This window comes from Ptychodera flava, chromosome 4 (genome assembly GCF_041260155.1).
Source record: "Ptychodera flava strain L36383 chromosome 4, AS_Pfla_20210202, whole genome shotgun sequence".
In the NCBI taxonomy this organism is placed as follows: Eukaryota; Metazoa; Hemichordata; class Enteropneusta; family Ptychoderidae; genus Ptychodera; species Ptychodera flava.
In genome coordinates, this window is record NC_091931.1 from 46,582,783 (window position 1) to 46,595,900 (window position 13,118).

The following is a 13,118-nucleotide window of genomic DNA, read 5'->3' on the forward strand; positions in this document are numbered from 1 at the left end:
TGTCTTTGTTTAATTGTTTTCATTGAAGATGGTTCTTATCCCAGTGAAAGTTCAACAGTTATCTAAATCAAAACACAAACTGACTGTTGTAATGAACTACTTAATGTGAAATATGAAATTCTAACCATGCTGCCCACGGAAGGATACTTAATGTGAAATATGAAATTCTAACCATGCTGCCCACAGAAGGAAACTTATTCAGAAGCCTCTTCCTTATGATTTCATTATTTCAAGTTGACATCCACAATTCAATGAAGGGTTTTGTTAAAAATGATGGCACTACACACATCAAGTTATACAGTTGTGCTGACATGAAACATCTCTAAACACTCCCAAGTCCAGCATATACAGATACACAGTTTCACACATGGAAATCAGTAGTTCATTTGATGTATGCTACAATTTCAATTGTGGACGTATGCTTACACAGAACAGAAAATGAATGTCCCTCATAGCGGGTAATGAATCCAACATTACAGTATCATATCAGGAGTTCAATACCATTACAAAGAGTTGACCAAGACGTCAATACCATCATCAAGATTTGACATATACAGTATATTAACCACTCTTTCTATTCAAAACAAGACAATTTCTGCAACAAAACTTTCCTTGCAAAACTTATCATGTAAGTTAATTTTGGCCAGGATATGTGGAACAAAATGATGAAAGCCAAGTTTTGTAAACAAGAAAATGTATCACCATGGACTGTGTTTATCATGTGGCCCTTATACTTGATAAACACTGGACCATGCAGTCTTGGCCTTGAACCATGCAGTCATGGCCTTGGACCAGCAGTCATGGCCCTCAGATTCAATGTAAAGACACTTTGTCTTGTTTTTCTTGACAAGACGAGGTAGTCTTTCAGATGTTGTCCTTTTTTCAAGACAGTAACAATCTATTCTCTCTTTTTATGTTTCAAAGGTTGAATACTTTGTGCATAAATCACTCCCGTGGTATCATTCAAATGAAAGGCTTTCATTTGACCATGTTGCTTGAATTTAGTCCCCTATCCACCAATGCAACCAATGTTTGAGCAGATGATAACCTAATGGGTTTGCCTAAGGTTTGGACACTGTAGATGGTTTCTGAGAATTATCAGCTTTTGTAGAGAGGAAGTTGTATCATGTTTGTCATTCATTTATGGCTGCAGTCACGTGATGGTGAACAGTTTTATGAAGTTATCACCATTTCTCTCAACAAGTCCTTTGCAATTCAAGTTGGAATAGCACATATCTTGGAAGCATAGATGTGATGTTGCTTTCTACCTAATAGCATATAGAATTCATGAGTGTTTCTTGATACTATGACACACAGATCACCATTAAATGAATTGTAACATTGTACCAAAAGGTAACAGTACCAAGAGCAGATTCACCATGAAATGAATTGTAACATTGTACCAAAAGGTAACAGTACCAAGAGCAGATTCACCATGCAGGTTTTGTCAGACTGATACTTTTTCTAATATTACACTCAAACTCCAGAAGTTAGTTATCAATTTGATGAGCAGCATTTCAGGCATGTACAGGAACCCCCTTCTGAAGTTAGACTGTAACGTGGAGTTAGAGATTATATCATCCATTTTATCCAATATTGCCCATAGGATGGCACCTCAGGCCTGCCACTATCTACCCCTTCTAATATATAAGTCTAACTTTGAAGTTTATAGAGAATATTATCAGGTAATGGATGGAGTTCCAATGTCCTGGTATCCTCGCTTCACACTTCCATTTATAGGGCAACTGTCTAACAGCATTTATGTGGCATTTAGAAAGTTCATACAAAAAGTTGAAGTTTGGTTTGTTCTCAAACTGAAAACAGTGTGATTTTACCATTAATGAAGAGTTTTGCGAACATAAAGATCACAAACGCTGAATTTCACAGATATTGTATAAAGGCAATTTACATGGCAGCTCTCCCTCCTTAGGTTAAACAAGTAATCATGGAGGACATTGTCCAAGCTGAATGAATTGCTGTTCGGAGCTGTTAGTCCCTGCTGATGTACTTAACATTAAAGTACATTCTTAATATCTATATATCTACTCACAGACATGCCTGCTGACAAGTTTAGGTATGAACAAGTCATGACAGAATGGTCTTCTAGGGGCCATATTGGATTCATATTGTGCTCAAGTTGTCATGCATATACATCATGTTACACTGTCCTTTTATAAAATTTTTAATGGAATCTGTAGTAGATCCAAACTCTAGTGAAAAAAATCGTTTAATGGTCATTGAGCAGCCATATTGGATCACATCATGACCTAAATTGATATGCAGATGACAATTGTACATGTACTTCAATTGTAGCTTGAAAGGAATTTTTTCCATCAACTCGAAATCAGACTGATGGCTCTGGACATGAAAAAATTAGAACAGGCTGCCTATATTGGCGTATGTAATAAATTTATACATGTTATTGTGCATTGTAACCAAAAATACATTGTCCTTGTACTAATTTGAAATGAAATCAGTCCAGCCATATCTGTGTAATGGCTAGGAGTGGGCGAACAGACAGATGCATGGAGTAACAGACGCTAATCTATTGGTACTCTCAGAATTTGTCTCCGGGAATTAGTAAGATACTTCCATAATTTACTTTATATACCAGACCTTCAACTTCAAACAAACTTAACAGAAAAGTGTAAGTTGCAAGGACTCACCACCTGATATAAAATGGGTTTCTCTGGGAAAGAGTCGCTTTTGGTCCAGCCAAATTACTGAAGTTCTTGAAGTCTTACTTAACTACGCAATCATGTCCATTTGGTCCTCTTCACACATGGGAGATGAGAAATGATCTTATTGGCACAAAACCAAAAACTGTCTGCAGTTTTAAAGTCAGTTAGCTTTCTTACATTTGCATTGCAATGCTCTCCTGGTTCATAGATTTTTTTACAAACATCACTAAAGTCATTTAATCTATAATTTGTTTAAATATTGATAATCCGAAAAACATTCAAACTTACACAGGATCCATTCATTGAAGTTTGTAATTGTTGCAATATTACACGGTTATGGAAATTTTCTGATTGGCACCAATACAAAGTTCAAGCCAATAGCCAATCGCATCAATGGAGATCGCTCCATGACATTGGACATGCATATGAAGTGTATATGTATGTATACATTTACACATACTTTTTACACATGTGCCATACATAAATACATACATATAGACTTTACATATCATGTATACACTGCAAGACAGGTACATACACAGGCATACAGACACACAGGCACTTATCCAAGCACATTCCCTAAATGGGATCTAACAATGTCACAAAAGGGTCAGAAGTGTGATTCAGTGATCTTTGGATTGAAGATTCATGGTGAATAGTTTCTTTCATGGACTTGATTGTCTGTTTGTATTCCTCATCAATGGGGCAAGACTCTTCAATCCACAGACCAAATTTACTGTCTTTTATACATTCTTCCTAAACTCACATATACTGAACAGACAGAACCACATTATTTACAAAGTATATCTTTATTTGTGATTGTGTACTTATAAATTAAATTCAATAAAATACGAGTGTCTATAGAATTGTTTTAGTCAAAAGGGATACTTCACTCAGTACAACTGAGTAAAACCTATCCTACTTCTGAAATTTGATTGGTCAATATTTTGGAGAGTTCATGTTATTTTTTGCAAACCTAAGGAGTACAAAACTAAATAAACACTGCAAGTTAAAATGTCAATACGAGCATAGAAAAAAATTTCTTCAGCAAAAATAAAACAGAAACCTACATTAGGCAGATTGATAAATCTAGCAGGAAAAATCAAATTCATAAACAAAACAACACTACTATAAGTCACACCCTAAAATCAATAAATACCATTGCATTATGGGATATCTAAAGCAATGGTATCTGGGAATGCTTGAAAATATACAGTACTGACCTGAGTTCTAATACAAAATAATTTGTCACGGCAGTTTAATGATAAAAACAGCACATGCTCTATTTCCTTCTCTTTTTTAAAAAGTAGTTTTCAGTTTTAAAAGAATATTTCTGAAAGTAAGAAACATGCAGATGTGTTTTTCTTTAGCTCTCTTCATTAGCCAATTAATCCAGTACTGATTTGGAAAAATGAGAAAATGAAAACTAAACAACAGCAAACATAGTGATATCATTGTTTTCTTGCAAATTATGTTGGACACTACCTCACCAATACTCTTGATTAGACTACATAATGAACGAGGTGTAATAATTTTTCAAGGTGAGTTTTTAGACACACAAATGTAAGAGAATACAGTAAGTACCTATGACTTCATATCTGATTTAAGAAATGTTTCTGATTCACACAAAGGTTGTTTTGCACATATAAATGATTTTTTTCTATATATGCCTCACATCACAATGACTTTAATGGCTAGTTCACTGTCTGGATCAAGGTTAACCTTTGTAATGTACATCAGTGTATTGGTGATAAGACAATATTTCTGACTAGTCTAAGAAAGTGTTTGTGTTCTGTACAATAAGAAGAGATAAAAATGGCAGGGTAAAACCTGACAAGTTGTGTGAAGAGATTATACAATAAATAGTAAATATACCTGTACATAATGATACTGATAGGAAATAACCAGCATTTTAGCACAAGTCTGCCATCCGTCTGCTTTGCCAAGTTGTAGCTTTCATTATATTTGTAAGTAACAATTATCTTGTCAAATGATTCAGACTGATTTTAACAATATCCCAGTAGTTAGGCAATGTACTTGATTTCGCTTAAGTTAAAACACAATATAACTCTCTGGGCATGACAAAAGATGTCATACATTCTTTACTGAAAGCATGGAGTTCACCCTGCCCAACTACATCAACTTAATTATGAATATGCAAAGATTTGTCACAGCTGTTGGGTAGGTGTGACACGGACCCCTGCGAAAGCAAATAATGAAAACAGTTTGATTTGAAAATGCGAATTCCAAGTTGTAAACTTAGCACTTTTTCCGTGTCTCATGACATCTGCAAAAGTTACCTTTTTATTGGACAACACAGACTATTTAATTTAAATCTGTGTGTAACGTAATATTTTACAAAAGTTAGGTGATGTTTAAATTGATATGTTTAACTATGCAACATGATTAAAGATACTAAAAACACACTGATAATGGTCACTTGATATATCATTTACACATTTCAAGTTGAAATTAAAATCAAATCAAAGACTAGCAAACAATTCATTGCAGTTCTTTCTAACATCAGAGGATGATATTTGACTCTCAAAACAAATACACACTGAAATCTACAACAAACAATGCAATAACATGGCTGATTAAAAGGTTACATGTAATAGCCAAAGATGATTGAAATAGCAGACATTTCTTCTTTTGACAGCTATTTCTGATCAGAAAGAAAATGCATCATTGAGAGTTAACAAATACCATACATATGAAAAGTTTGAATTTTTCGACCACTGTTAATTTTGCTGACAAAACAGTTTCAGATTACAACAGACAATACATTGTTCACAAAAGTTCTCATGACAGCTTATGATTCTTGGAAGTTACAAGAAGGACTAAGAATGTTTTTATTCAAAACCAGTGCTCACACAAAGTCACAATAAAGCCCTTTCCCATTCTGGAAATATGTCCAGGCAATAATTTGTCTCAAAAGTTGATATCATACAGCATAATTAATTATATAAAACTACATTGTAGCTACAGCATAATTAAAGTATAGCTACAGTTTAAGCTACAGTGTAGTTACAGTGTAGTTACATGTAGCTACAGTGTATTGACAGTGTAACTACAGTAGTTACATGTATGTTCACTGCAATTACACTGTAGCTATACTATTGCTCAAGTGTAACTACAGTGTAGCAGCAGCATAGTTACATGTAGGTACACTGAAGTTACAATGTAACTACAATGTAGTCAAAATGTAGCTATGATGTAAGGCCAATATGTCTATGGTTTCACAGTGGAATAAAATGGTAATTGACTTTTAATCATGTTTTATGGTATCAGTTGCAGGTTAAGGTAGCTACATACCTTTTAGACACTTTCAGATTTTTATTTTTTTCTCAATTGAACACATCCCAAACCCCAATAAAGTATACATTTTCTGAAAGCCCTGATATAGAGCTATCCGACCAAGCACAGTACTCGGTCATTATTTGCATAGGAGTCACGAGACAAGCGTTTTGCTGAACCTTCCAAAAACTGGTTTTTCCGCCTTATGCGAACACGCTGCAAGATTTCCAGTTGGAATTTCTTCATTAACAAACTTGACAATATCCTTCAAAACTGTGTCTGCGATTTTCTTTATATGCCTTGTTTTTATTTAATGCGCTCTTAAAGTGTTAGATGAAGGTGCTTTTCAAGGAATTTTAATTATCACGCCATATAATTTGAATGGAGCCTCCAGGAAAAATCGCAGACACGGTTTTGAAGGATATTGTCAGGCTTGTCACGAAGAAATTCTAACCGGAAATCTTGCAGCCTGTTTGCATGAGGCGGGAAAAATCGGTTTTTTGAAGCTTCAGCAAAACGCTTGTCACATGACTCTTATGCAAATAATGACCGTGTACTGTGCTTGGTCGGATAGCTCTATATCAGGGCTTTCAGAAAATGTATACTTTATTGGGGTTTGGGACATGTTCAATTGAGAAAAAAATAAAAATCTGAAAGTGTCTAAAAGGTATCAGTTGCAGGTTAAGGTAATGAGCTATGTTAGTGTCAAGCTATTTTCAAACCAAACACTCTCTGTCAAACATCTTTCCATTAACTTATTGTTCAAAATATTCAAATGAATACCACTCTTCACTTTTACTACATTTCATGGTACCTAGGTATTTGAAAAGAGTAAATTCAGAAAGTTTCAAAAAGTAATCTTGAACATACAAATACTGTTGAATTCAAGACTACTAACATGCTACAAAATGAGGTTGCCTTTTCCCACACAGGTTCATCAATTTCTTTTGTATTGGGTTCTTTCATAGTAACTTTATGTACATGTATATCAAGTTAACTAGAATGTGAAACTGAAGGAAAAGTTTTTTGGTTTTGAGAAAAGAATAGTGACTTTGTTTGAGACAATACGATGGACATGCTTCAATGAAAGTTTGGTAAACTTCTTCTAAACTTGTCAATTTGCAACTGGATGAACTTGTTCACACAGTCAAATTTGGTCAGGGAGAAAGGCCAAAATAGCACTGGCCCATGTCTTAAATTTAGTTTCCATTCAGGCATGATCACAATGGAAAAATATGCCAGCATAACTTTAGCTCTATGTGACCTCTGATTTTTAAAGTTCAAAATGGCGGGCTAGAATAACATCACAATGTTTGTACTGTTCAAGCTTTTCCTGCGCATTTTACACACAATAAGGGCTAATATGACTGTCGCTATTTCAACCATTGAAGACATTTGTCAGCATATCTCTACTGAGTTTATAAGCCAGAATTGGATACATCAACAGTGGAGAAATAATCAGTAATGGCGTTTTATAAGAATTTTGTTAACATGTGCCCCTCTAGTTGTACAAGTACTATGTACGGAGCCACATGGTCTCATATGCGGAGTGAAACTTGCTGGGAAAATGTTGTTCTGACTGTACATGGGATAATAAGGACTGGATTGAAAACTTCCGGGAAATGTAAACTTGATGACCAAACCATACGCTTAGATCCTAAGAAAAGGTCTATAATCAAACTTGGCAATCATCTGAGACCAGGGCCGGCGTAATTCATCAACATGGGAAAATCTGGGCCGACTCAGATTTTAAGTTGCCCCCAGACCCTTCTCCCAGTTGAGACACAATTGATCTGATGCTGGGCTTTCAGCTTTGAGCATTCAGACAGCATTTTATAACACCAACGTCAAAGTTAAGATGGTGTATTGGTGACGCAAATTTGTCTGTGTGAATGGTGTATATGACTGAGCTAAAATGATGTAATAAAAATTTTGATTAATGACGAAAAGTTAATTACCGGTATACACTGTATTTTTAACAATTTTTCTAAGAGCCACCTTTTGGAGAATTGTATGCTTTTTAAAAGTAACCATTGCTACATAATTTATGATATTAGTATACTAAGCATGAAAAAATTACCTGTAACTGGTTGATATAGAAAGAGAATTTAGAAAAACATAGCTCGATACCAGTAATTACATATCAACTTTTCCGTGTAAGATGTCAAAACTCTCTTGCACTTTATAACAAGGGGAGAAGAAATTCCAATCTGAAGCCATTTTGTGTTCCATACTTAAATACCGGTATACATTTATGTACCAAATTCAATTTTGTGTTCCATACTTAAATATACCTTTATGTACCAAATTCAAACCTAACAGATTTCTGCTGACAATCAGGTAAAACCACACTTGTGGAGGGACTGTGGTAAAACATACACTTCATTAACAATGACATAATGCACAACCATCCTTTGATGCAGATATTTAAAATCATTACTACCAGACAAAAAATACAGGCCAACCATAGACGGAGAGAAGACACTATGTTCCCTAATTACTTCATTTGAAACATGAAGACATTGTAATTACTTGGTAAGTTATAGTTAGTTGTACCTTCTGGACATTTGAGCTCATTTACAAAAATGTCGAATCTCTCAAAAATAAGGTTCAAACCTGTGTGAAATTAATAGTTGATGAAACAGTAACCCAAATCACAGACCTCAAATGTCATTGTTCTACGCTCATCTCTGGCAAATTTGTTCTTATACAATCAACTGAAAACACAACTTAATGCTTCTGCCATGCTATGGATGAAATCTTATGATCTGAGAGAAATCATAGTCTAATAAACACAATAAGAAAAAATTTGCCCAAGTGGAGACACTTAAAGCTCTGTTATTGGAGCAAGCTGTATATTTCCAAAGAACACCGAAATACTAGTTAGAACCTCTTTACCAACCGTATCCTACAGTTTTGTAGACTTGGAAAACTCCATTTGATCTTTTCAAAGGCACATTCAGCCTATCAATTGACTCATTTGGTATTGACTATCAAATGATAAAATCATCCACATTTGATAAAATGGAATTCATATGTCTCGTACATCACTGCACAAGATTGCTGTCCTTTGATGTTAAAATAATGCAAATACATGCAAATAATGAACAAATCATTAGTCTTACTCTGTTCTCACTTTAAATTGTTTTCAAAGATTTTTTTAGATTAAACTGCTATTCTTATCGATGAAACAAACTCAACACACATAAATTTGCATACATTATGACTGCACCACAACACATTCAATGTTAAAAGACGGAAGATCTATCACACAGAATGATATCCATACATTAATGAAACGAGGACTTTTTGTTTGTTTGGAAGTGCATGGAAGACATAAGGAATTAGGGTTTAATACTTGAACAATTCTAGCAGAAAGACATTTAACAAGAAAAATATCCCACATTCAAGCCAATCACGTTTGGGAAAAAATAACAATTAATTCTATCAATTGAACAAAAATAAGTTTTTATGTTTTTCTCTATAGGTTATTTTTCAATAGCTTTAAGTTTCACTGGAGGTAGTATTTGTACAAGATATTAAAAAATTCTTTAATATGCTGGATATATAATGAAGTACTGTCATGTGAGAGGGTAACACACAATGTAGGTAACGTCTGCACAAGGCAATGATTTTGGTCTTCACAAGCAAACTCCTAATGTTTATAATCTAAGTTTGGTGAATGAAAAGTACAGAGCCAGAAAAGCCCGACATCATTTATGAATTTATGAAAATGTGGTAAAATGACCGCTGAGAACCTCTCTCATTTTGTACTGTACAGTCCATAAAAATCCATCAGAAAAGGCTGGACAATTCTGTAAGAAACCAAAGCCGATTAATCTTCATCTTCAATATCTGCCATATCATCTTCATTGTCTTCATTACAATTATCATTCTCTTCCTCACTAGTTTGCCTTCCTTCTTTAGATTCCATTCTGTATCCCGGATATTCCATGTGTCCATTCTTAGACATGAAGTTGTCCGTAAAGCTATGATAACTTCCCCTCATGTCTGTGCAATTAAAAAAAAACAGACAGGACTTTACACTTTGAAAATAGTGATTGCAGAAATATGTAATCTAACACATAACTATCGAAAAACACCAAGACTGTGCAAAAAATAGCATGAAGAACTTGGTCACTTTGACATGTTATTGTAAATCCTTGTTATTGTGTGGTGAACTGCACTCATCGTTTCTGCTTTCTTTCCTTCTTTGTCATGATTCCTACAATCACCAACAATTTCTTAAAAGAACAACACATTGTTGGAATAGTTGGTATATACACCAATCGTAATATACATATTTTCCATTCAGGGCAGTCAGTAAAAAGTGTTGAAAACTAACAATATTTATGTCAAAGCATTAAAAAGTTTTGCCTGAAATACTCCACAAATAATGAAAATAGAAGGCAACTGAAAAGAGGTGACTCGTAGGGATTATTTTGATGAACAACTTGCAAAAACTTCAATGTATAGATATCAGGATTCTGGGATCAGAGAATCCTTTAAATTGAGAAAATCAAAATATGAGTTTAGCAGCTTGCAAACTAAGGCCACTGCAAATATTGACAGCAATATAGATTACACTCTTTACTTCAAAGCAACAATATTTACATTGATAATAAGGATTTTTCATGAAGAAACCCACCAGAAATCAAAAGTTCAGGTGTATACACTGCAAATCAGCTACATTGTATCATAAAGATGTTACAAAAACCTCACTCTTGAGAAGACTGAAGTCTAACACATAAATTGTCCATCTGAGACGGTGATTTACAGCAGCAAGTCAAGTTTTCATCAAGATTCCATCAATGATTCAATGTTACAAGGTTTTCCTACAGCACCTGATGATGGTTATGGTTTAATTTCAATTTTATGGATACAGACGCCACTTGACACATTATTGAATATTCAAATTAAACAGTAAATCTGTTGTACAAGAAATGATGAATAGGCTGACACCAGTGTAATTTGAGAAATTAACAAAACTGTAGATAATTTATTTTAGTACTCTGAATGCTAAATCATGATTTATTATTAGAAAATGGGAGTACCATCATAGGAAACACATGATATGGGTATTTGTGTTCAATATCCAGACAAGATTTCTACAGTTAAAGAGAATTATGTTCATCTACTTTTTACCGGGTGAAAGATGTTTTTATTATCACAGATGCTGTTGTTGATATTGGTAAGTTGACATTCTCTATCATTGTAACCAAATGTACCAACACTTCAACGTTCTTTATAATCTACATGACCTTATCACTTGAATTCATCAGCTTCAAAAATCAGATATAACAGACATAGGTCACAAGAGATTGCGAAAATTGTTCAAATTGTTGAAAATTTGTGACAACTTGAGAAATGAAAATGTTAATCGCCATGCTGTTATATCAAAGTCTACTCTATCATATCAGTTTCATTTCAACTTTAAGTACCAGTATGACAATTTGAAATCAAACTCCAACATTTTCTGACACAATTATCATTTGAAGCCATGGAGAATCATTCCAATCGTTTCTACATTTCATTTTCTGATTTATTTGATTTTATATCAATGTAGTTAGACTTGTGGTTGAAAATACTGGCACAAGGGGATAATGATTCACTACATACTAGAGGACAGGTGGCTTGTGAGTGATTACATATTTCATCTCAAAATTGATCAAAGTTGGACAAAAAATTGCTTTTGAGTTCAGTTTATCTGAGTTGATTGAAAGGCATGTATCAGTGAATGTATCTCTCTAAGTCATCCATTTTCACTAACTCTATCAAGGCTGTTTATCAATTTGAAGATCTGTGCACTATGCGCCTAGCGGCTTTAATGTCTCTCTCTTTCCATTCAAATGGCTATGTTATGGAGATCTGCATATTTCAGACTAGATCTTTATACTAAATGGCTTGTCTATTACTCTGTGAAAGCCATGCTATCTCACTGCAAAATGTGAATATATGATCCATGGAAACGATGACCATTTCATTTCCTTTTGTTGGTTCCTAAGATAATAATTTATCTTTGTTATCATCATTTTGCTTCACTGCGGCCATTTTTCTAGACACAATCATAGCTTCTTTTCAATGCTGCAGCCATAAGGCAGTTGTGCGCAGACTAAACTCATAAATACAGATTTGAATAATGCCCACAAGATCATTTGGAATTGAAAGGTTCGATATTAGTCAATTTTTCCACATTGGGTCATTCATTTTGAGCGTCTCCTTTCACGTCATAATACTATTTATCAGTAACCAAAAGAAGTATACTAACTTACCACATTTTACGTATATATTTTTTCCACTTATTTCTATGGTCAACATAGCAATTTCAAATGCAAATTGAAAGACTCATTATCAATCAGAAATACCATTTCATTTCAGAATTACATCTTCCAAACATAACAAGATTATCAAAGAAAGATCTTGGTTTGAGTATTGCCCTTGAGCCAGAGATTCAATGAACTCTCAGATTTAGGTTTAGAAATACTTTTAATGAACAGAAGACCTAGGCTTTTAACAGTCTAACCAACTGTGCTTAAACTCAAATACTTTCACTAACATCACCCTGACAACCATGAAAGCTCCATGGTGATATTTAAGGCACAAACAGATTAAATAGCAACTTGAAAAAATTCTGACACATAATATTGATAACTGTGGAAGGACATCCAATATTTTAATCATTTCCGTTGCAGAAAAAGTTAATCTTTTAATAAAGTTCAAAATAATTGGTATTGTATACATTTTCGGGCTGGGTTTATTGATGAAACAATGGGTTTGTTGTGCGACTTCATTAATTTGCTCCAAGGCAAATACACGCTAAGAGAACACACTTGCAAATGTTATGAAATATGTAATTTGACATATTGTAGCAGTATGCCATTTGAATACAGTTTTGGCAATACTGAATTATTTCAAATGTTCTTATGTGTAACATACTTTTTTCAGAAGTAGGCACAAACTAACAAACTAGACAAACTAACCGAAAACAAATGGATACTATACTCTAGACATTTACCACCACAAACCATGAAACTACAGAAATAAATTTACCCAACATTTTTGACATTCAAATTTAAAAAAAATTCAACAAAAACTGTGTCCAAAAGATTTTTCAACCACAATTACCAACTAAAATGTAAC

The 13,118-nt window shown here is 34.0% G+C and overlaps 1 protein-coding gene across 4 annotated transcripts in view; it reads right to left on the minus strand.

Annotated features, from left to right (window-relative positions):
- Positions 1 to 9,429: 9,429 nt before the first annotated feature.
- LOC139131977 (dachshund homolog 1-like) overlaps positions 9,430 to 13,118 on the minus strand; it is a 50,329-nt gene continuing 46,640 nt past the window's right edge. For all 4 annotated transcript variants that reach the window (XM_070698322.1, XM_070698320.1, XM_070698321.1 and 1 more), the window contains one exon: positions 9,430 to 9,989. In XM_070698322.1, the coding sequence (XP_070554423.1) occupies positions 9,814 to 9,989 (176 nt within the window). In that variant the 3' untranslated portion in view covers positions 9,430 to 9,813. The remainder of the gene's footprint in view (positions 9,990 to 13,118) is intronic.